The following is a 24,640-nucleotide window of genomic DNA, read 5'->3' as shown; positions in this document are numbered from 1 at the left end:
TATTCAAATTCATGAGAATAGAATTTAATGATTGAATCAACTATTGCAGAGACGGTATGATTTTTGTTAAACTTTACCAATATCTATCTATGTATTGAGTTTGAGTTAGAGATATGTCATTATAGTTTTTTTTTTTGTTTTTTTAAAGTATTCCTATTCCATAAAGGGATTCAATAATTTTCCGCACGTTGTGCTAGGACAAATCAAAGGCCTTGGACGATTTTTTTACTGGCAAAGTAAGATTTGTCCTTTTGACTTTCAAAGTTCATTCAGTACGTCTAGCAAATTAAGATTAGTTCTTCACTTCTTCCCCCGTCTAAATTTTATTTCTTGTTGATTATTGTTGGCTAAGATTTGCACGGAAAATCTTGGATCACATTAAGAAGCAAAAAGGCAGGAGCTTTATTAGTTACATTATTATTTGCTCCTAATTACAAGTCGCTCTCTCTTGTCTTTGCCTAAAAACAAAGACGAGAAACGAGTACTACTAGACATGGCTACATCATATCCATTTTAGATGGACCTTCGCTGAGGAGATAGAAGGAAGCTTTCTCCACCCCTGTTCATCTTCAATCGTTGTGCTTCATTTGGAGAAATCTGGTAGGCATTGGTGAGGACCTCAACAGGCATGGCTCTAATCACTGATGTGTAACCTGCAAGCTGGCTGTTCATTGGTTCACTGCTTGTCCTCCACACTACAAATTCAAGTCCATTCTGTCCTGCCCTCACTGTTGAGGCGAAGTACTGAGGAACCACAAACATTTCTCCCTGGTTCACCCTGTCGTTCATCACTTGTTGTCCGCTGTGGTCTACTACTTGCACGTGTGCCTCTCCTCTTTGAACGTATACCACGCAGTGGCTGTTCACTGACCAATGTGGGGTCAACAATGCATTCTGCATCCACCAAATTTTAATCAATTACTAATAGAGGTTTTTTCAGTTTAATCAACTTGAGAAAATTAAACAAAGATTTACCGGATAGAGGGTGCCTCTAGAGGCACTCATGTCCATGTATTTAAGGATGGGAAGTTTATGGCGATTGACATGGTTAATTTTTCCAGCTTGCCTGGAGAAGATATCAGCTTGTGTTCGGTGTTCAAGGTTGGTGCGGATTTTCATTGTGCAAATGTTTTCTTCCAAGCCATTTCCAGTTGCTTCCTCCCACCATTGCTGTCCTCGTCTTGGTCGCCCTTGCTCTTCTTCGAATTCTCCTTCTTCTTCGTCGGGCCTAATCATTCTCATTCCTTCCCTCACATTGACAATTAGTCCACGTTCGCTCTGCTCTTCTTGCATCCTCCTTACAATCTCGGCTGGGATGTTGAAGGCCTCGGCCATCAATTCTGTGTCGAAAGCACGGAAAATGTTCTGAAACCTCTGCCTGCTCTGTAGTCTTTGACCTGCTTGGGTTTGTTGCCTTCCACTTTCTGGTACTCCACCAGCCAAGTAGAATGCCTGCAGTCCAAAGACATAGCCAACCAATTATGAAATTGCATGAACAAAAAGTCATCAAATTGTAGAAACTAATGAATTTTACCCTCAAGTTCTGATCAAGCTGGTTGGAGCGGTGGTTGAGGTCATTGATAGAGACGGCGACAAGCTCTTCCTCACCATCATTATAGCACCAATGAGCAGCGCCAGCGGGAAGTGCCACGACATCTCCTTGGCGAATGCGGTGGACCTTCTGGTGTTGGTCACTTCTGCGGCCTTGGCCCCTCTCTTCCCTTGGCTCTCGGCCAGCCTGGAAGGTCTGGGACTGAGACTGGAAAGTCTCAGCACAACCAGGGTAAGTAATGCCAATCAATCCCTGGCCACGCTCAATGTAAACCAAGCGAGGCATGGGATGGAAATTGGGAAGAGAAAGAGAGTTGCGACGGATGACATTCCTCATGGGAGCAACTCCAGCGCACTGGAATTGCTCCTCGTTCTCGTCCCACAGCTCAGTGACGCCGCCCTCTGACTCAATTCTGTTAGTGGGCTGGCTAGCAGTGAGCCTTGTTAAACGGCATTGTTGAGCTTCAGTGAGACGAGTGCCTCTCTGACCCTCCTGACGGCCTTGCTGGCCCTGATAGTCTCGAACTGCATTTGTTGCGGACAAGAGAAAAGCAGAGAGGAGTAAAGCTAAGAGGAGTCTAGTAGTGACCGCCATGGCTAATTAGGATTGATTTGTTAACTACAAAGATGGGATGAGATTTAGAGTGACTGAGGCCTCCTTCTTATAGTGTTGGAAGTGAACAAGTACGAAGGCCGTGTGGCATTAAGCCTGTTTTCTTTTGCATGGTGAAGGTGTCTTCATTTCAGCTATTGAAGGACACCTTGCAATGGTTGTTCAAAGGAATCAAAGATGTGTTGGTTTGCATGAAACTATACGTGTGGAAGTTTGCAGCTGCTTTTGCTTACACCTTCTGCCTTTGCACCTACCACTTGTCTAAGCTCTTCTGTTTCGCTTAATTTTTTTTTTTTCACAGAATTAGCACTGAGGTTGTTTGAACTCTCAAAATACTAGGCGAGCAGAAATATTTGGGTTGGGCTCCAATATTGGATCGACAAAACAAACCCTCAAATTTGGGCCTCAACTCGTTGAGTAGGGGCTTTGTTAAACAATATCCAGTAGTAGCTTCACCAGGTTAGCAGTTCTATCCTCTTTTTTCTTTTTCTTTTGACGGTAAACAGAGGTGTAAAGGAAATAGCCTTAAGCCAATATATTTAAAAAATAGATAAGCGTGGAAGAAGCACTGCATTGAGTTATTGTCATTAGTTTCAAAGACTAGTAGATATCTCCTCCTCTTTTTTTCTCTTGGTTTCTATAAAGATTACACTTAGGGGTGTCAATCGATTTCGAATAAAAAATAGAGCATGTTTTTTATTTTATAAAAGTAAATCAAGATAAATTTATATATGAAATATATTTTATATATTAAGTAACAAAGCATCATTCTTTCCTAAGGCATTTGGATTATGAAAACAGCTACAAGCTAAGATAACATGTGATTAACACCTAAAGTTCTAACTCCTAAACATATTCTCTTATTCCTATTGAAATTAAATTAGTTCCAGCATTTTGAATAGTAAGCGACAAAGTAGCAAAGAATAATGATATCTTTATTCTCGTATGATTTAGATTTCGTTTGTTGAATACTTAATCTTCTAATAGATTTTATTCTTGAGTTGCAACTTGATAAAAATCTTTTTACTCAGTTGATTTACATTCCTCTCATCTTTGCTTAATTTGTTTTACGCTACTATAGAATAGTGAGATGAATCTATTGTGGCTATCTTTTATGTTCCTTTAATTCACCATCTCTTAACAAAATGCTTAGAGAGTTTTACCAATTTTCTATGCAAATGTGCATGTTATTGCGTTTTAGCTTCTAGTAGCGACTATAATATGATGTTAAAAAAATATTAAAAATTAATCGAACCATACCAATATCGAAAAGAAACAAGATGATTAGTACGGTTTCAAAAGGTCGAATTTTGATTATAAAAATAGAATAACCGAAATATTGGTAGGGTGTACAAGTTCTATAAAATAACGGGCCAAAATGAACCATTAGGGTGAGTTTTTTCCCTTCAAGCTTTAGTGATGGAGTACTTCAACTCGGATAGCGAGTGATTCTCTGCTTGTTCTGGAGTACCTTAAGGAATTATGGCAAAAATAAAGTGAGGAACATCACCAAAAAAGAAAAATAAGATGAGAATGCAAAAGTTGATACAGAGAATAGAGATAGCCGCTTTACTTTATTTTTTGAGGGTTATCATCACTAAGAACGGATGCTACTTTAGTTTTAGCTTCAATGAACATATATTTTAAGTCCAACAAACTTATAAGGCTAGTTACTTTTGCATCTAATGGTGATATTGAAATGAAAAGTGAAAATAATACTAGACTGTAATCGACTTGTACTCTAATTATAGTTACAATTCCACACGACATCACTTTAAGTGCAGAATTTCCGTCCCACCAAAACTCTCAGTCTCACTATTCACATGACTACAACACCACACAAAATTTCTAAAGAAAAACAAAATGGTAATGTAATACTAGATTCTTTAAGTAACTTATGCCTGCTGAAATTGATTCAACTTGATCTCTTAGCAAACAAGAATCTTGCTAGTTGCTACTGGATAAAGACAAAGGACAAAAAGTTTTTTTTTTTATTTTATAAAAAGATGGTACAGGGAAGAAGGGAACAAGAAGAGCGAGGGGAAATTGAAGGTGTAGAAATGGATGAATCTTGTAAAGTTGGAAAATGGTCCCTGTTGCGGAAGCCAAATGTATAGAGTGTGAATAAGTCACAACTACTATACCAAAAATTATGACAACCACCAAATAATAAATAAGACAATAAAGCAATAATAAAGGGAACACCAGAATTTACGAGGTTCGGCTAATTTTGCCTACTCCTCGGACACAACCAAATATTTTATTCCACTCCAAAAATACAAGTGAAATAATACTAAAGAGAGAAGATACAAATGCCTTAAACAGATGAGAAGGCAAATGAGAGGTGTATTTCAATCCTAAACATTAGGCCTTCTTTTATAGGGGAAAAATCCCCCCCAAACTTAACTCCCAACCAATGTGGGACTTTGGCATTTTGCCAAACTTCAACAAATCTCCACCTTGGCAAAATTCCACATTTTCAATTCTCTCTCAATAACAAATTTTGGTTGTGTCTTCATCTTCAATCTTCAGTGTTCAACAATGTTGATCAAATCCAAACAATGTTGAAACTTGACCGCAGTCACCACCTTTGTCAGCATATCAGCAGGATTCTCTGTAGTATGAATTTTCTTCACCGTGACTCCACCTTCTTCTATGATTTCTCGTACGAAATGATACCGAACATCAATGTGCTTCGTCCTTGCATGATAAACTTGGTTCTTCGCTAATTGAATAGCACTTTGACTATCACAAAAAATTGTGATACCTTTTTGTTCAACACCAAGCTCCTTTAGCAATCCTTGAAGCCAAATTGCCTCTTTCACAGCATCTGTAATAGCCATGTACTCTGCCTCTGTTGTAGACAAAGCAACTGTTGACTGCAAAGTAGACTTCCAACTAACTGGTGCCTTTGCAAAAGTAAACACATAACCAGTAGTTGATCTTCGTTTGTCCATATCACCCGCAAAATCTGAGTCACAATATCCAACTACAAACTGATTGTCTTCCTGCTCAAAAACTAACCCGACATCTACAGTATTATGAATATACCGTAGAATCCACTTCACAGCTTGCCAATGCTCCTTCCCTGGATTGTGCATATATCTGCTAATAACTCCAACAGCTTGTGAAATGTCAGGCCTTGTGCAAACCATTGCATACATCAAGCTACCAACAGCATTTGCGTATGGTACCTTTGACATATACTCTCGTTCAGCTTCATCCATTGGCGACATAGTAGTACTTAGCTTAAAATGGGAAGCAAGTGGAGTACTAACTGGCTTAGTCTTGTCATCTATGCCAAAACGTTGAAGTACTCTCTTCAAATATTCCTTTTGAGATAAACAGAGTTTCTTTGAACGTCTATCTCTAATTATCTCCATGCCAAGAATTTTCTTTGCCTCACCCAAATCCTTCATCTCGAACTCCTTCTTCAGTTGAATCTTCAACTTATCAATTTCTTCCGAATTCTTGGAAGCTATCAACATATCATCAACATATAGGAGAAGATATACAAAGGAACCATCTTTAAGCTTGTGCAAATACACACAATGATCGTATTTGCTTCTCTTGTACCCTTGCCGCAACATAAACTCGTCAAATCGCTTGTACCATTGTCTAGAAGATTGTTTCAATCCGTACAACGATTTTTCAAGTTTGCACACCATATTTTCTTTTCCAGCAACTTTGAATCCTTCTGGCTGAGTCATGTAGATTTCCTCCTCCAAGTTTCCATGTAAAAACGCAGTTTTTACATCCATCTGAACTAGTTCCAAATCCAATTGTGCTACCAAAGCCAACATAATTCTAATGGAGGAATGTTTTACAACTGGAGAAAACACTTCATTGTAATCAATTCCCTCCTTTTGAGCATATCCTTTGGCCACCAATCTTGCTTTGTAGCGAACATCTACTTGGTTAGGAAATCCTTCCTTCTTTGCAAATACCCATTTGCACCCAATTGCTTTCTTTCCCTTCGGGAGATTGGCCAATCTCCATGTATGATTCTGATGAAGGGACTGTATTTCATCATTCATGGCAATCCTCCACTTATCTTCTTCTGAACTTTGGACAGCGTCTTTATAAGTAGTAGGAACATCATCAGCTACAATTGAGGTTGCACAAGCAACCGTCTCTATGAGACGAACAGGTTTCGTTATTGTTCTTTTTGGCCTGCTGGTTGCTATTGATTCAAGTTGTTGTTGAGATTCCTGAGTTGGAATCTCCTCTACTGGCTCTCCTTCCAGAGGGTAATCTTCATTTGTTTCCTCCTCTGCTTCTTGTGTAGGAAAAATAAATTTTCCCTCAAACTCCACCTGCTTAGAAGCACCTTCATTTTGTTTGGTATCTTCTGTTACCTTATTTACCATAGCAAATTCATCAAAGGTAACATCTCTGCTGAATATTACTTTCTTTGTCATAGGGCACCATAAGCGATATCCTTTGACTCCAGAAGTAATTCCCATAAAAATAGCCTTCTTTGCCCTTGGATCCAATTTTGACTCCGTCACATGATAATATGCAGTTGAGCCAAACACGTGCAAAGAGTTATAATCTACAGCAGGTTTTCCGTACCATTTTTCAAATGGTGTTTTGCCATCAATAGCAGCAGATGGTAGACGATTAATGAGGTGACATGCATATGTAATTGCCTCAGCCCAAAATTCTTTGCCCAAGCCAGCATTGGACAACATACACCGTACCTTCTCCAGCAAGGTCCGGTTCATACGTTCTGCCACTCCATTCTGTTGTGGTGTATGTCTAACAGTGAAGTGTCGGACGATGCCATCATTTTCACAGACCTTATTGAAATGATCATTTTTGTATTCACCTCCATTGTCTGTGCGAATACACTTGATCCTCCTGCCTGTTTGATTCTCCACCATCGTCTTCCATTTGAGAAAAATTCCCAGCACTTCATCTTTGTTTTTCATTGTATACACCCACACTCTTCGAGAAAAATCATCAACAAAGGTTACAAAATAGTGCTTCCCACCCAATGAAGGTGTTTTGGAAGGACCCCAAACATCAGAGTGTACATAATCCAAAATGCCTTTAGTATTATGGATCGCTGTACCAAATTTAACCCTTGTCTGTTTCCCTTTGACACAATGCTCACAAAACTCCAAGTTGCAAGCCTTTACTCCTTTTAACAATCCTTGATCTGATAGAGTTTTCAAGGATTTTCCTCCAGCATGTCCCAAGCGCATGTGCCATAGCTTGGTTGCTTCTGCCTCTTTGTCGTCACTGGATGTTACTGTCGCTGTCCCAATAACTGTACTGCCACGATAGCGGTACATATTATTATTCTTCCGATTAGCCTTCATTACCACTAGTGCACCGGAGCATACTCTCATCACTCCATTTTCTGCAATGATTTTGAACCCTTTTGATTCTAGGGCTCCCACAGAGATGAGATTCTTCTTCAAATCCGGTACATATCGAACATCTATCAATGTTCTGATCATTCCATCATGGTTCCTTAATCGTATTGAACCAATGCCATATGAGGTAAGAGGGCTGTTATCCGCTGTGTGGATGACTCCATATTCTCCTTCTTGAAATTCCATGAACCAGTCCCTGTTGGGACACATATGATAGCTACAAGCCGAGTCCATCAACCATATGTCTGATGATGTTGATGACTCTGTTGTAACTAATGAGAAGTCTGAATCATCACAATCAGCTACATTTGAATCCATAATGGCCTTTCCATTGTTATGTTTGGCCTTATTCTTCAACTTCGGACAGTCTTTCTTCCAGTGCCCTTTTTCTCGACAAAAGGCACATTCATCTTTGCTGGGTCTGGATCTTGACTTGGATCTTCCCTTCTTTGTCCTCGTTTGATTTTGAGGACGACCCCTCACAAATAGTGCTTCTCCTTCTCCGCCCTTCTGTTTTTCTCGCTTTCTTTGTTCATAGCTGTACAAAGCCGAACAAACTTCTCTGAGAGAAACTTCGTCATTTCCATGGAGTAGAGTAGTTTCAAGGTGCTCGTACTCATCAGGAAGTGACGCCAACAACATCAAGGCCAAGTCACCATCATCATAAGTTGTATCCATATTTTGCAAATCTGTAACCAACTTATTGAAACTGGTGATATGTTCATTCATCGTGGTACCAGGAACATAGGTGAAGTGAAACAGTCTCTTCTTCATGTACAATTTATTTTGACTGTTTTTCTTCAAAAATTTATCCTCCAGTGCTTTCCATAATTTACTTGCAGAAGTTTCCTTTGTGTATGGATATTTCTGCTCTCTAGCAAGGTAGGATCGAATGGTACCGCAAGCAACACGGTTGATAATTCTCCAATCTTCTTCTCCAATAACATCTGGTTTCTTTTCTTCAATGGCCAGATCTAGCCCTTGTTGAAAAAGGACATCTAGAACCTCGCCTTGCCACATCCCAAAATGTCCGGACCCGTCAAATATTTCGACCGCAAATTTCGCATTTGACACAATTCTTGTCATAAGCGAAGATGCCAATGATGACGTATTGTTGACACTTGATGTAGATTCTTCTTGTTTATTGTCTCCCATCTTTGACACAAATATTATTTAATAGCTGACGACACAAATCAAGATTATTTCCTTTCTGGTGTGGAAGATCAGACTAAGCTGCAACCACAGAGCATACTCAGACAGAACCTTGACTCAGTTACCAAGATAAATCTTTTCTGATGTGGAAGATCAGACTATGCTGCAACCACAGAGCATACTTAGACAGTACCTTGGCTCTGATACCAATTGTTGCGGAAGCCAAATGTATAGAGTGTGAATAAGTCACAACTACTATACCAAAAATTATGACAACCACCAAATAATAAATAAGACAATAAAGCAATAATAAAGGGAACACCAGAATTTACGAGGTTCGGCTAATTTTGCCTACTCCTCGGACACAACCAAATATTTTATTCCACTCCAAAAATACAAGTGAAATAATACTAAAGAGAGAAGATACAAATGCCTTAAACAGATGAGAAGGCAAATGAGAGGTGTGTTTCAATCCTAAACATTAGGCCTTCTTTTATAGGGGAAAAATCCCCCCCAAACTTAACTCCCAACCAATGTGGGACTTTGGCATTTTGCCAAACTTCAACAAATCTCCACCTTGGCAAAATTCCACATTTTCAATTCTCTCTCAATAACAAATTTTGGTTGTGTCTTCATCTTCAATCTTCAGTGTTCAACAATGTTGATCAAATCCAAACAATGTTGAAACTTGACCGCAGTCACCACCTTTGTCAGCATATCAGCAGGATTCTCTGTAGTATGAATTTTCTTCACCGTGACTCCACCTTCTTCTATGATTTCTCGTACGAAATGATACCGAACATCAATGTGCTTCGTCCTTGCATGATAAACTTGGTTCTTCGCTAATTGAATAGCACTTTGACTATCACAAAAAATTGTGATACCTTTTTGTTCAACACCAAGCTCCTTTAGCAATCCTTGAAGCCAAATTGCCTCTTTCACAGCATCTGTAATAGCCATGTACTCTGCCTCTGTTGTAGACAAAGCAACTGTTGACTGCAAAGTAGACTTCCAACTAACTGGTGCCTTTGCAAAAGTAAACACATAACCAGTAGTTGATCTTCGTTTGTCCATATCACCCGCAAAATCTGAGTCACAATATCCAACTACAAACTGATTGTCTTCCTGCTCAAAAACTAACCCGACATCTACAGTATTATGAATATACCGTAGAATCCACTTCACAGCTTGCCAATGCTAGCAAGAAATTAGCACCATGGCCAGTCTTTCGAGTTCAATTCAAAACCAAGGGCTCAAACAAGTTCAAACACAAGTCAAAGTACAGGCCTACTCTCAAGTACCACAAGAAAGCAGCACCTGTATATATTGATCAGCTGTTCATTGAGGATGTATCGGTGGTAAAGGAGAAGTATGTCCAGCCTATGATCACAGCAAACAAGAACCTTAAACAAGTTTGTGTAATGGAAACAGAGCAAGCTGAGATCCATCTAGGGGAAAGCAGTGTCCCAAGTACGAGCATGGTTGATGAGAACCCTAATGATCAACAGCAATTAGTTGCAGCGGATGAGATATGGGAATCGTTGACATTGGCATCTCCACAATTGCATTGTATTAATGAAAGAGCAGAGGAGTTCATAGCTAAATTCCGCGCAAATATGAGGCAACAGAATCTGTTGGCCCATCATTTGTAGTATTGATTCTTCTTTGGAACATCTCTTTTGTTGTCAACATGAATAAAAAAAAATTCGTAACGATATAGTTTATCTTTACATTGACTGCAATAGAGAAATAAAAAACTCGAGATAACTTGAGAAAAATATCTACGTATTATCTCATAAATTAGCAGAAGCTCATATCACAATTTTTAGTTTCGGTACATGCCGCAACGACCTCCATGTTGTTGAAGTTTGGCAAAATGTCAAAGTCCCACATCGGTTGGGAAAAGAGTTAGGGAGATTTTTTCCCCTATAAAAGAAGGCCTAATGTTTAGGATTTAGAAACACTTCTCATTTGCCTTCTTATCTTCTTAAGACATTTGTATCTTCTCTCTTTAGTATTATTTCACTTGTATTTTTGGAGTTGAATAAAATATTGGTTGTGTCCGAGGAGTAGGCAAAATTAGCCGAACCTCGTAAATTCTGGTGTTCCTTTTATTGTTGCTTTATTGTCTTATTTATTATTTGGTGGCTGTCATAATTTTTGGTATAGTAGTTGTGACTTATTCACACTATATACATTTGGCTTCCGCAACAATTGGTATCAGAGCCAAGGTACTGTCTAAGTATGCTCTGTGGTTGCAGCATAGTCTGATCTTCCACATCAGAAAAGATTTATCTTGGTAACTGAGTCAAGGTTCTGTCTGAGTATGCTCTGTGGTTGCAGCTTAGTCTGATCTTCTACATCAGAAAGGAAATAATCTTGATTTGTGTCGTCAGCTATTAAATAATATTTGTGTCAAATATGGGAGACAATAAACAAGAAGAATCTACATCAAGTGTCAACAATACGTCATCATTGGCATCTTCGCTTATGACAAGAATTGTGTCAAATGCGAAATTTGCGGTAGAAATTTTTGACGGGTCCGGACATTTTGGGATGTGGCAAGGCGAGGTTCTAGATGTCCTTTTTCAACAAGGGCTAGATCTGGCCATTGAAGAAAAGAAACCAGATGTTATTGGAGAAGAAGATTGGAGAATTATCAACCGTGTTGCTTGCGGTACCATTCGATCCTACCTTGCTAGAGAGCAGAAATATCCATACACAAAGGAAACTTCTGCAAGTAAATTATGGAAAGCACTGGAGGATAAATTTTTGAAGAAAAACAGTCAAAATAAATTGTACATGAAGAAGAGACTGTTTCACTTCACCTATGTTCCTGGTACCACGATGAATGAACATATCACCAGTTTCAATAAGTTGGTCACAGATTTGCAAAATATGGATACAACTTATGATGATGGTGACTTGGCCTTGATGTTGTTGGCGTCACTTCCTGATGAGTACGAGCACCTTGAAACTACTCTACTCCATGGAAATGACGAAGTTTCTCTCAGAGAAGTTTGTTCGGCTTTGTACAGCTATGAACAAAGAAAGCGAGAAAAACAGAAGGGCGGAGAAGGAGAAGCACTATTTGTGAGGGGTCGTCCTCAAAATCAAACGAGGACAAAGAAGGGAAGATCCAAGTCAAGATCCAGACCCAGCAAAGATGAATGTGCCTTTTGTCGAGAAAAAGGGCACTGGAAGAAAGACTGTCCGAAGTTGAAGAATAAGGCCAAACATAACAATGGAAAGGCCATTATGGATTCAAATGTAGCTGATTGTGATGATTCAGACTTCTCATTAGTTACAACAGAGTCATCAACATCATCAGACATATGGTTGATGGACTCGGCTTGTAGCTATCATATGTGTCCCAACAGGGACTGGTTTGTGGAATTTCAAGAAGGAGAATATGGAGTCATCCACACAGCGGATAACAGCCCTCTTACCTCATATGGCATTGGTTCAATACGATTAAGGAACCATGATGGAATGATCAGAACATTAACAGATGTTCGATTTGTACCGGATTTGAAGAAGAATCTCATCTCTGTAGGAGCCCTAGAATCAAAAGGGTTCAAAATCATTGCAGAAAATGGAGTGATGAGAGTATGCTCCGGTGCACTAGTGGTAATGAAGGCTAATCGGAAGAATAATAATATGTACCGCTATCGTGGCAGTACAGTTATTGGGACAGCGACAGTGACATCCAGTGACGACAAAGAGGCAGAAGCAACCAAGCTATGGCACATGCGCTTGGGACATGCTGGAGGAAAATCCTTGAAAACTCTATCAGATCAAGGATTGTTAAAAGGAGTAAAGGCTTGCAACTTGGAGTTTTGTGAGCATTGTGTCAAAGGGAAACAGACAAGGGTTAAATTTGGTACAGCGATCCATAATACTAAAGGCATTTTGGATTATGTACACTCTGATGTTTGGGGTCCTTCCAAAACACCTTCATTGGGTGGGAAACACTATTTTGTAACCTTTGTTGATGATTTTTCCCGAAGAGTGTGGGTGTATACAATGAAAAACAAAGATGAAGTGCTGGGAATTTTTCTCAAATGGAAGACGATGGTGGAGAATCAAACAGGCAGGAGGATCAAGTGTATTCGCACAGACAATGGAGGTGAATACAAAAATGATCATTTCAATAAGGTCTGTGAAAATGATGGCATCGTCCGACACTTCACTGTTAGACATACACCACAACAGAATGGAGTGGCAGAACGTATGAACCGGACCTTGCTGGAGAAGGTACGGTGTATGTTGTCCAATGCTGGCTTGGGCAAAGAATTTTGGGCTGAGGCAATAATTATTTGTATTTTTGTTTGTGCATGTTTACTTGTTATATTAATAAAAAATATAAAAATATGTCGCATTTGCATTTAATATTTAATTCTACAGTTAGGAGTAATTAAATTTGTTTTACAAAATGGAAAAAATCATAAAAATATGTATTTTGCATTTTTTAGCATTTAACGTCCAAATTGTGTGATTTTATCGTTAATTGCTATTTAATTATGTGTTAATTGTTATTAGGAGTTAATTAGTATTTTGAGATAATTTTGGGTTTTATAATTTAATCTTAGCATTTTTAGCTTTATTAATTAGGAAATTGAATAAATAGAAAAGAACAAAAAATAGGAGAAAACCGGATTGGGCCTTCTCTTCAAATTTAAACCATAAGCCCAAAAGAAACAAACCCATACCGGGTCAACCCGACCCGGTCCGCCCCATAACCCCAAAGATCCAACTCCCCCTCTTCATTTTTCATTTTTCCCAAAAACAAAAAAAAAACCCCAAAACCCTAAAACATCCTATCTGCCCCCCTCCCTCTCTTCTTCTCCAAAAACTCCAAAACACCCCAACCTCCCATGGCTGCCCTCATACACAAGCAGCAACCATGGCTGCCCTCCTTCACCTACTGCCCCAAGCTTTACCTGCTGCTCCTTCATTCCTCTTCACAACGTCCTCCACCTCAAGCTCTCATGGCTGCCCTTTTTATGCTTCGTCTTCGTCTTCGTCGGAGCAGCCAGCTCCTCCACGTCCAGCAGCCCACGACCATGTCCCTCTTGAAACCAACCAACTCCCATGGTTTCCCTTCTACATCTGCTTCACTGCCTCCAACCCAGAAATCGTCGACTCCATTAGCGAGCAACTCCGCAGCGACGTAATGCAATCCGTCAGCCCCCACCTCCATGTCGTGTTGTCCGTGAACGACCATCTTCTTCATCGTCCTCATAACCTCCAGCTCGAACACACAACCACCACCATCGTCCAGCCTCGTCGCTGCTGCTTCATCTTCTGCTTCGTCATCGCCATAGCTGCCATGGCTAGCTCGACAACCATGGCTGCCACTGCTTCGAGCTCCAGCCATGAACGAGCAAGCAGCGACAACCCCAGCTCAAGCTCAATCCGACAAGCTCTGGCTCAGCGACGCAGCAACAGTCAAGCCCGTCGTCGTTTTCGTCGTCGAGTTATTTTGGTGCGATAATTATTTCCGGGCAGATCTGTTTTCGTTCGAGTTCGTCGTTCTTCCGATCCGGTTAGTTGGTTTAAGTTTCATTTTTGTCCGTATCTTGTTTAATATTTTCGGATTTGAAATCAGTATATGTTCGATTCATTTCTTGATTATTTCTTCAGTTTGTTTTTATGCATTTATTCTTGTTTAGTTTTAATATGGAAGTGTATTGGTTATAATATTGTTAGATTTAATTTGAAGGTCAATTGATTTTGTTGAGTTTTGTGTTCTTGTTTGTTATTGTTGTTGAATATGAAAGTAGGTTTGTTGTTAAAAGAAAAAATAAAATAAAAATATTGTTCAGTCAAAGTAATTCTAGTTTGTTTCTTTGCTGTTCATTATTTAGTTTGAATTTGTTGTTTGAATTTGTTTAGTAATTGGTTATAGCTGTTGTATTTTGGTTAGAATTGATTAGGCGGATTGGATATAGCTGATGGTTTAGAATGGTAAATTGCAGTATTTTCAGGGGTAAAATGGTAATTTCAGTAAGTTCGGAGGGGTATTTTTGGAATTGAAATTTGAACAATTATTTAATGTGAGTGCTCCGACCACTATGCGTTAATAATATTATAATAGTACATGGTGGGGGACAAGACATAATGGAGTGGGAATAATGCATTTGTTTAATATAATGGAGGACAAGACACAAGATAGTGGGGAATAACTCCTTAGTTTAATATAGTGGGGGACAAGACACAAAATAGTGGGGAATAACTCATTTGTTTAAGGTAGTGGGGAAGAAAGCATGCAATCATGGGAATATTTCGGGGAGTGGTTCAAGACAAGAGTCTTGTTATAAATAGAGTCATTCTTTGACACAAAAGGAAGATATAAAAAAAAGAGGAGAGACTTAGACTTTGAAGAAGAAAAAAGAAAGTTGACTGAATTTTGAGAAATCAGAATTTGAGAGCAAAAGAGAAAAACAAGTTGAACTTTTACTTGAATAATTTCCGTTTGCCTTTCCTTGAGTGTTATTCAAAATCAGTAAACTACTGCATCTTGTATCCGTCTCTTTTCTGCTTTGACTGCGATTGCATTCTGGTACTGCTGGTTTTCAATCTGTTACTGGGTTATTCTACTGGTCGTTACTGGTTTTGCTGTGTTGTTGAACCTGTTTGTTGCTGTGTATTTACACTACTGCTGCTTCCACTGATCTTCATCTTCTTTCATTGATTTCCAAATACCAGGTACACAAACTGATACACTGGTACATCTTGTAAGCTACTCGAAGCATGAATGCAAAAAATGGAAAAGATTTGAAGCTGTAGTTTAATGTAGTCTTTTATTTCTTTTACTGTCTGTATTTAGAACATTCTATGCGCTGCTCATGTAAACTCTTTAAACGACTCACTTTCGAAACTCAACTATAATAACTCGTGAGCATGTAAATAAGTTAGAATTCTTTTTCTTTCATTATAGAGACAAACGAAATAGAAAACATAGTCACTATAGGTCGATCCTTTTAAAACAAAAATGAGGCATGCCTTGCCAAACAAAAATGCAAATTGCGGGGCCCTCAATAATTGGTCATAATAAAATACTTAGAATTTGGGATGGGCCGTTTAGCGAATTTTTACGGCCTTCCTCAAAGATAATAACGTGTTAGACTTTTTAGGCGCGATTTTTAATTAAATTACATTCTTCAAATCGGGTGCGCATTTATGCGACCCAAATCCAAATCTCAACGGAGTCAAAACGTATTAACAACCACAGGTGCATTGATTGTGACGTGGTTCGAGATGCATTATCACGACATTGCAATTCTATTAAAAAATAATAATAATAATAGCGGTTTAAACTTAATAAAAGCGCACAAGTCATAACATGTATAAAAATCATATATTTAGCCATTACAACAATTTAAGCGACCGTGCTAGAACCACGGGATCCGTGGGTGCCTAACACCTTCCCTCGGGTCAACAAAATTCCTTACTTAGAATTTCTGGTTCGCAGACTTCATTTGGAAAGTCGAATATTTTCCTCGAATTGGGATTCAAGATAAACCGGTGACTTGGGACACCAAAAGCCAAACCTTTCCCAAGTGGCGACTCTGAATTAAATAAATAATCCCATTTCGAATATTGTCACTTAAATTGGAAAAACTCCCTCACGCATTTATCCTTCGGGGTAGGCGCGCAAAAAGGAGGTGTGACAGCTCTGGCGACTCTGCTGGGGATTAGAACCCAGAACGTTTGTTCAGGGTTCAGAATTCGAGCTTAGAAAAATTGTTGTGTTTGGCTTTATCTGATTTCCCTACATGTTTCATGCTTAATGTGCTAAATGTTACCGCTTTGATATTATCTGAACTGTATATAAACTGTGCCGAAACCCTTCTCTTCTTACCTCCGGGGAGGAGCTTGCTGGTCAAGACTCCCTATTCTGTTAGTGTCAATACCTTGAAATAAGAAAGAGGCCGGACAAGTTACAAAGCCGGACGATATCGCGGGTCCCCGGTACGTAGCCCCCTCCTCGACTCGAGTTGTCCGCTCGGGTACACAATCTAGAACAAATACCCAGGTTACGAACCTAGTATAACAAAACTTCATGCCGGATCCCTAGTAGGAACGTTTGTTTGCATCATGTGCATTTGACCTTGGAGACTCAACACATAGGTTGGGTCTGTCTAGGACAGGTACCTAAATGAAAAAGACCATCCTGATGCATCTTACGTGCTATTTGCGCATCTGTTTTTTTTTTCGGTTTGCATGTTGACCGGCTTTTCTAGAACAGAGGAAGAAAATAAAAAAAAGAAGAGAAAATCAAAAAATAACAATAAAATAAATAATAATAATATAGGAGTGAAAGGTAGGTATTTAGAAAATTCCGAAATCTCCAAATGAGTCAAATTTTTCAACTGCCATGTTCTGTTAAAACGACCGAACTACGAGGGTCTGATTCTCACCGGATGTGAGATACGTAGGCAAACCTCATCGGTTCCGACCCCAATTTTCAAAATATAATCCAAAAATATTTTTTTCCAGTCCTTTCTTTGAAAATATTTCCTTAAAAATTTTAAAAACAAAAAAAAGTAGTTTTTAAACTCAAAAAAAATGGTTTCCTTCTTTCTAATATCTTTCATACAAAAAAAATCAATAAAAATCAAAATCTAAAATACGGGTTTCCTTCATTCTGAAGTATTTTTCCAAAAAAAAATCCAAAAAAATATCAGAAACAAAAATCCAGAAAAAATTGCTCTTTAGATGTCTTTATTTTGTAAATATCCATAAAAACTTTGAAAATATGAGTCCAAAAATATTTTCGCTTTTCTTTAGAAGTGCTTTTGTAAATAAAAAAAACTCAAAAATCCAAAATATTTTCTTAAAAGTGCCTCTTTCAAAAATTAAGAGGCGACAGCCAAAATCCAAAGAAAATATTTTCTTTCTTATTTAGAAAAAGAGAGAACAAATGAAAATTCAAACACAAAAATATTTTCTTTTTTACTTCTAAAATTCTCAAAGTTCCAATCAAAAGAAAAGGAATTTTTAGAAGTCTTTCTTTCAAAAAATAAAAATAGAGTCAAATTCAAAAATCCAAAAAAAATATCCTTTTCTTCTTTTAAAGCATTTTTTTTAGAAAAATCCAAAAGAAACAAAAATCCAAAAAAAAAACCTTTATTCTTTTAAAGCAATTATTCCAAAAAAGAAAAAAAAAGAGTTAGTTTACTTACTCTATTCACGATCTCCCGAACTACGCAAGATCTGATTCATGCGGGGTCATGATACGTAGGCAATCCCCATCGGATTCGATCATAGCCATAAAATAATTGAGTAAAAAATGAAAAAAAAAGAGAAAAAAATAAAAACAAAAGTGCCAAAAACAAAAAAAAAAGGCAAAAACAAGATCAAGAGTGGTTAAAGAGAGGCAAGAATAAAAAAAAAGAGGTACATAGTGAAGAGGGCTAGTTTAAGGCCGGGATGAAACATGCGACCCGTTCAAACACATGGTAGACGCGTTTAACTGTTTCGGTGCATTGCATCCCAACGTGCGATTTCCTATATGTTAAATGCCTCAAAACTAACAAGGTTGTGTGTGCGAGTAAATCAGCCAGATTCTGTTCAGGTGATTGGTTTTGTTGGTATGCGTTGATGAATGCGCAACCTTACACGCGACCACAAAATTATCCACAAAACTGAGCTCCACTTCCCAGAAATGTCCATCCTTACCAAACTCCATACAATCCTCAATCAGATGTTCCCCGGTACAATCCTCGCCCAAGAGAGCCTTCCAAAAAGAATCAGTTCACCCCTATTGGTGAATCGTATTCAAGCTTGTTCCAAAAGCTGATTAGGCTAGATCTAGTACAGCCAGTGGACCAAATTCGGCTGAACCCCGAGTCCCCACCGCACTAAGCTGACACTATATGTGAAAACCACTCTGGAGCAGTGAGGCACAGTGCAAAGGACTGTTGGACCCTCAAAAGGGCAGTTGAAGATTCGATTGAAGCTGAAAGAATCGTTTTTCGGGATGAAGAAGCTCCTGATGTGATGAACAATCTGTTGTCCGCCCACAACAATAGGCCAATAGTCGGAATAATTTGTGAAGATGAGGAATTTGATCCGGTACTGAAGGCCATTACAACCATTACCGAGATAGAAGAAAAGCCATAAAATGGTTGCCAAACATGATAGTTCCCCATCAGACGGGAGTCTCGGTAGCCAGTCTTGCTATCCTTTCTGCATCCAGATTATCTCAGGGTGTGATCTAGATGTTTTACTTTATCGTCTTACTTTCTTGTATAAACCCTTCTATCTTCAAAAAATTCAAAAAAAAAATCAACAAATCAAGAAAAAAAATGAAATTAATATTTCACTGTCTAGGAATGTCTCTTCTCTTAATCTTGTCATTTTTCTTTCTTATTCTCTTTTCAATCCTCTTAAATGCAGATTTCAATAACACGACATGCTTGCGGACTTCATGCCCGGATCCTGAGAGCCGTCAGACTTCGAAATAATAAATCAAGGATTAGATCGCAATGAAGATACGTTTAAGAAAATAAAACAAAGAGTTGGAAAAACTGAAAGAAAATTGGGTCCAGATTGGAAAGGTACATACATTGCAACAAGTACTGCCAAAAGAGTGCGTTGTACTTGGGACACATCGAAGGAAATGCCCTTGAAATAACTGTCAAGGCAAATGCAGTCAAAAGGTACTGTGTTGGATCCTACATATAGTTCTAACATTTTCCGGTTGAGATGACGAAGGCTTTCATTCTCGCTACCCAAACACTATCAACCCTTTGCAAGCCCATTTGAACTTGTTACTCTTCTTTGATTACCCTCTTTGGAACCTGAAAGTATTATTGAAAAATAAAATGAAAAAAAAAGAAATTGAAATGAAAAAAAAAGAGAAGAAAGAATTGGAAAAATAAGAAAATATATATACAAAAAAAAGGGGAAGAAAAGACAATGAAAATGAAAAAAGGGAAACGGAAGGGAAGAAGAAAGTGAAAAACAAAGCAAATCAGAAAAAAAAATCAAAAACAAAATGTTTGCCCGAACTACGTTTGACTTGATTCCGAAAGGATATGTAGGCAGCCTCTCTCTGGGGGTTCAGTCACACCAAAAATAAAATCCAATTTTCCCTGAAGTTGAAACTAGGGCCCACCAAATGGTTCCGTAGTTGTAATTTCATCCACAATTCTTTTACCAAAAACCAAGTACAAGTCCTTCGGATCAACTGCCAAAGGCGGGGGAAACCAAGAAATATCATGATTGGAAGCCGATGCATTCTAAAATTATGAGAAATAAAATGAGAGAGTCTTGTCGGTGAAAACCTTCGGGCACCATAAGGCGACGGGAGTAGAGAAATCGAAAATGAGAGAGCTTGTTTAGTAAAAACTCGCAAAGAGTGCTATCAGGTGACAGTGAGAAGAGAAATGAGAGAGGTCGACTAGCGAAAACCCGCAAAGGGCGCTGTTGGCCGAAAAGATGATTCCACCTCAGAAAGTTTTGGCAAGGTTCCTTGGTTTGGAAACATAGATCCGTTTTTGGTTCATGAAGGAAATGCAAGTTCATGAGGGTCGGGTATCCAGTCCAAAAAGCATGTCATGTCAATTTAAAGTCAGCATGTGCCTCAGATAAGTCTTTCTTTTCCCGAAAGGGACGCTTCTCTTTTAAATTCGTTCCTCCGCTCTTTGTTTACTTTTCCTTGAATCCCTTTCGTTTTAACCATAAATTCCAAAATGTGTTGGAAATAAAGGTGGCAGGACCGGTTTCACAGAGCTCTGTTTAGCAAGAAGTGAAGAAAATACCCCGCTTCAGTGGTGCGTCAGTCCAATCCCGACTGATCATGATATGGATTGCCTTCAAAGTAAAGACACACACAAAAAAAAATCCCCAACGAGTCTGCCCCGGTAAAAATTCCCAACGAGTCTGCCCCAGTAAGAATCCCCACTGAGTCTGCCTCAGTAAAAATCCCCAAGCGGAATGGGATGGAAGAACCAAAGCCTTACATGGGCGAATCATCACAAAATCCGGAAATGCGAGTCTGATCAGTTTGAAAGGGGGTCGCCTATTGAATCTAATCAATGGCGGAGTTTCTCAACAGAAATGAGGCCGGGACCAAGCAATTGGAACAATCAAGGCCACCAAACCAACCACCGTTTTCAAACTAACAATTGTTCTTTGTTTGGAAAATTGAAACAGGTGCGATCCAAAGCAACCATGCAAGAAGCAGGTGCCGCCCAAAAGGAAAAGAAATGCACAAGTGCAAGAAACAGCTTTGCAGCAAGGAATCGACCCAAGAGGAAAGTTTCCTCTAAATTCTTTCCTGCATTTTTACTAAACAAAAAATATATAAAAAACGAAAAGAGAAATAAGAAGAAAATTCCAAAAAAGGGTTAGTTTAGAATCCCCAATATCAACCTATTTTTAGCCAACATTAGGGCTCCAATCCCTGAGTTGAGTGATTTGCTTTTAGCCAACATTAGGGCTCCAATCCCTGAGTTGAGCAGTTTCCTTTAGCCAACATTAGGGCTCCAAATCCCTGAGTTGAGCAATTTGCTTTTAGCCGACATTAGGGTTCCAGTCCCTGAGTTGAACGATTTTCTTCTAGCCGACATTAGGGCTCCAATCCCTGAGTTGAGCGATTTTCTTTTAGCCGACATTAGGGCTTCAGTCCCTGAGTTGAGCGATTTTCTTCTAGCCGACATTACGGCTCCAATCCTTGAGTTGAGCGATTTTCTTTTAGCCGACATTAGGGCTCCAATCCCTGATTTGAGTGAGTTTTCTTTAGCCAACATTAGGGCTCCAATCCCAGAGTTGAGCGATTTTTCTTTAGCGGACATTAGGGCTCCAATCCCTGAGTTGAGCGATTTTTCTTTTAGCCGACATTAGGGCTCCTATCCCTGAGTTGAGCAATTTTTCTTTAGACGACATTAGGGCTCCAATCCCTGAGTTGAGCAATTTTCCTTTAGACGACATTAGGGCTCCAATCCCTAAGTTGAGCAATTTTCCTTTAGCCGACATTAGGGCTCCAATCCCTAAGTTGAGCGATTTTTCTTTTAGCCGACATTAGGGCTCCAATCCCTGAGTTGAGCGATTTTTCTTTTAGCCGACATTAGGGCTCCAATCCCTGAGTTGAGCAATTTTTCTTTAGCCGACATTAGGGCTCCAATCCCTGAGTTGAGCGAATTTTCCTTTAGCCGACATTAGGGCTCCAATCCCTGAGTTGAGCGATTTTGTTTTAGCCGACATTAGGGCTCCAATCCCTGAGTTGAGCGATTTTCCTTTAGCCGACATTAGGGCTCCAATCCCTGAGTTGAGCGATTTTCGTTTAGCCGACATTAGGGCTCCAATCCCTGAGTTGAGCAATTTTTCCTTAGCCGACATTAGGGCTCCAATCCCTGAGTTGAGCGATTTTTCCTTTAGCCGACATTAGGGATCCAATCCCTGAGTTGAGCGATTTTCCTTTAGCCGACATTAGGGCTCCAATCCCTGAGTTGAGCAATTTTCCTTTAGCCGACATTAGGGCTCCAATCCCTGAGTTGAGCGATTTTTCTTTTAGCCGGCATTAGGGCTCCAATCCCTGAGTTGAGCAATTTTTCTTTTAGCCAACATTAGGGCTCCAATCCCTGAGTTGAGTGATTTTTCTTTTAGCAGACATTAGGGCTCCAATCCCTGAGTTGAACAATTTTCCTTTAGCCGACATTAAGGCTCCAATCCCTGAGTTGAGCAATTTTCCTTTAGCCGATATTAGGGCTCCAATCCCTGAGTTGAGCGATTTTTCTTTTAGCTGACATTAGGGCTCCAATCCCTGAGTTGAGCGATTTTTCTTTTAGCCGACATTAGGGCTCCAATCCCTGAGTTAAGCAATTTTCCTTTAGCCGATATTAGGGCTCCAATCCCTGAGTTGAGCGAATTTTCCTTTAGCCGACATTAGGGCTCCAATCCCTGAGTTGAGCGATTTTGTTTTAGCCGACATTAGGGCTCCAATCCCTGAGTTTAGCGATTTTCGTTTAGCCGACATTAGGGCTCCAATCCCTGTGTTGAGCAATTTTCTTTTAGCCGACATTAGGGATCCAATCCCTCAGTTGAGCGTTTTGCCTTTTACAAATATTAGGGCTCCAATCCCTGAGTTGCGCCTTTTAGACTTGAGGTTTCCAATCCCCTCATCAATTCTGTAGATCTTTTTATGGCAATTAACTCACGAAATTTTCCTAGTGAAACTGGGGCAGAAAAATTTCGTTCGTTCGTTTGTTTTGTTGTCTGAGCAGGTCTGACCTCGAGGCACATGGATCGAGATGACCTACAGAGTGAGTTTCGATCCAGAATAAAGAAAGGAAGAAAAGAACAAAAAGAAGATGAGCCCAAATACTGGAGCAAACAAAGTGCGGATCGCTCAAAATCTGATTGAAGTCCCGAGCTCCGCCAATCCCGCTTCACTCAATGCTGCAAAAAAATAAACAAACACCTACAACTTGCAAGCATCAAGATTCAGATCGAAGTTTACAAGCAGAATCAGCTAAGACTCAAGATCAAGTTGCGAAAGAATTATAGATAGGAATCTTGTAACTAGTAGTTGATAGGCATAGCTAGCTTAGTTTTAATTCTCCTTTGGTGTAATAAGGAGATTGGTAAAGCAGTAGTAACAGCATGCAACAGCAGTAACAACAACATTGCAGTTCCATGGTAGTCCCAGCTACCAAAACTTCCCGAACTACATTGACCTGATTCCTAGTTAGCCCAGGATATGTAGGAAGCCTCTGAAGCAAAGGTTCGGTCAAATCTTTCAAAAAAAACTTCACACGGAGTATTCCAACGGGCAAAAATCGCTCGTATCCACTCACTTTATCTTTGCACGAAAACTCTTCGTGTTTTCGGACAAAGAGGGGCAGCTGTAAGCACATAATTTTTTCCCTATATGAGAATTACTCCCAAAAAATTCAAAATAAAATAATTTTCCTTTGTGTGCAATTTTTGAATTTTCGTGGCATTTTTGGATAATTATTTGTATTTTTGTTTGTGCATGTTTACTTGTTATATTAATAAAAAATATAAAAATATGTCGTATTTGCATTTAATATTTAATTCTACAGTTAGGAGTAATTAAGTTTGTTTTACAAAATGGAAAAAATCATAAAAATATGTATTTTGCATTTTTTAGCATTTAACGTCCAAATTGTGTGATTTTATCGTTAATTGCTATTTAATTATGTGTTAATTGTTATTAGGAGTTAATTAGTATTTTGAGATAATTTTGGGTTTTATAATTTAATCTTAGCATTTTTAGCTTTATTAATTAGGAAATTGAATAAATAGAAAAGAACAAAAAATAGGAGAAAACCGGATTAGGCCTTCTCTTCAAATTTAAACCACAAGCGCAAAAGAAACAAACCCATACCGGGTCAACCCGACCCGGTCCGCCCCATAACCCCAAAGATCCAACTCCCCCTCTTCATTTTTCATTTTTCCCAAAAACAAAAAAAAAACCCAAAACCCTAAAACATCCTATCCGCCCCCCCTCTCTTCTTCTCCAAAAACTCCAAAACACCCCAACCTCCCATGGCTGCCCTCACACACAAGCAGCAATCATGGCTGCCCTCCTCCACCTACTGCCCCAAGCTTCACCTGCTGCTCCTTCATTCTTCTTCACAACGTCCTTCACCTCAAGCTCTCATGCTGCCCTTTTTATGCTTCGCCTTCGTCTTCGTCGGAGCAGCCAGCTCCTCCACGTCCAGCAGCCCACGACCATGTCCCTCTCGAAACCAACCAACTCCCATGGTTTCCCTTCTACATCTGCTTCACTGCCTCCAACCCAGAAATCGTCGACTCCATTAGCGAGCAACTCCGCAGTGACGTGAAGCAATCCGTCAACCCCCACCTCTATGTCGTGTTGTCTGTGAACGGCCATCTTCTTCATCGTCCTCACGACCTCCAGCTCGAACACATAACCACCACCATCGTCCAGCCCCGTCGC

At 39.3% G+C, this 24,640-nt stretch overlaps 1 protein-coding gene across 1 annotated transcript; it reads right to left on the bottom strand.

Moving 5' to 3' along the window:
• Positions 1-428: 428 nt before the first annotated feature.
• Positions 429-2,356, bottom strand: LOC104213833 (11S globulin seed storage protein 2-like). Its single transcript, XM_009763382.2, has 3 exons — positions 1,535-2,356; positions 976-1,452; positions 429-894 (listed from the first exon to the last, which is right to left on the bottom strand). Exons 1-3 carry the CDS (start codon positions 2,144-2,146, stop codon positions 514-516), a joined length of 1,470 nt encoding a protein of 489 aa, XP_009761684.1. The 5' UTR covers positions 2,147-2,356; the 3' UTR covers positions 429-513.
• Between the last annotated feature and the right edge of the window lie 22,284 nt (positions 2,357-24,640).

The sequence above is a fragment of the Nicotiana sylvestris genome, chromosome 9 (genome assembly GCF_000393655.2).
Source record: "Nicotiana sylvestris chromosome 9, ASM39365v2, whole genome shotgun sequence".
NCBI lineage: Eukaryota > Viridiplantae > Streptophyta > Magnoliopsida > Solanales > Solanaceae > Nicotiana > Nicotiana sylvestris.
The sequence above is the reverse complement of the archived record's forward strand: the minus strand, read 5'-3'. Positions and strand labels throughout refer to the sequence as shown.

Bases quoted from the DNA above. Each gene is read 5' to 3' on its own strand.
- LOC104213833 (XM_009763382.2), bottom strand. From the start codon at position 2,146: ATGGCGGTCACTACTAGACTCCTCTTAGCTTTACTCCTCTCTGCTTTT. The intron at 1,453-1,534 runs GTAAAATTCATT...TTTGGACTGCAG, and splicing joins AGCTTGATCAGAACTTGAGG to GCATTCTACTTGGCTGGTGG. The intron at 895-975 runs GTAAATCTTTGT...TGGTGGATGCAG, and splicing joins CTAGAGGCACCCTCTATCCG to AATGCATTGTTGACCCCACA.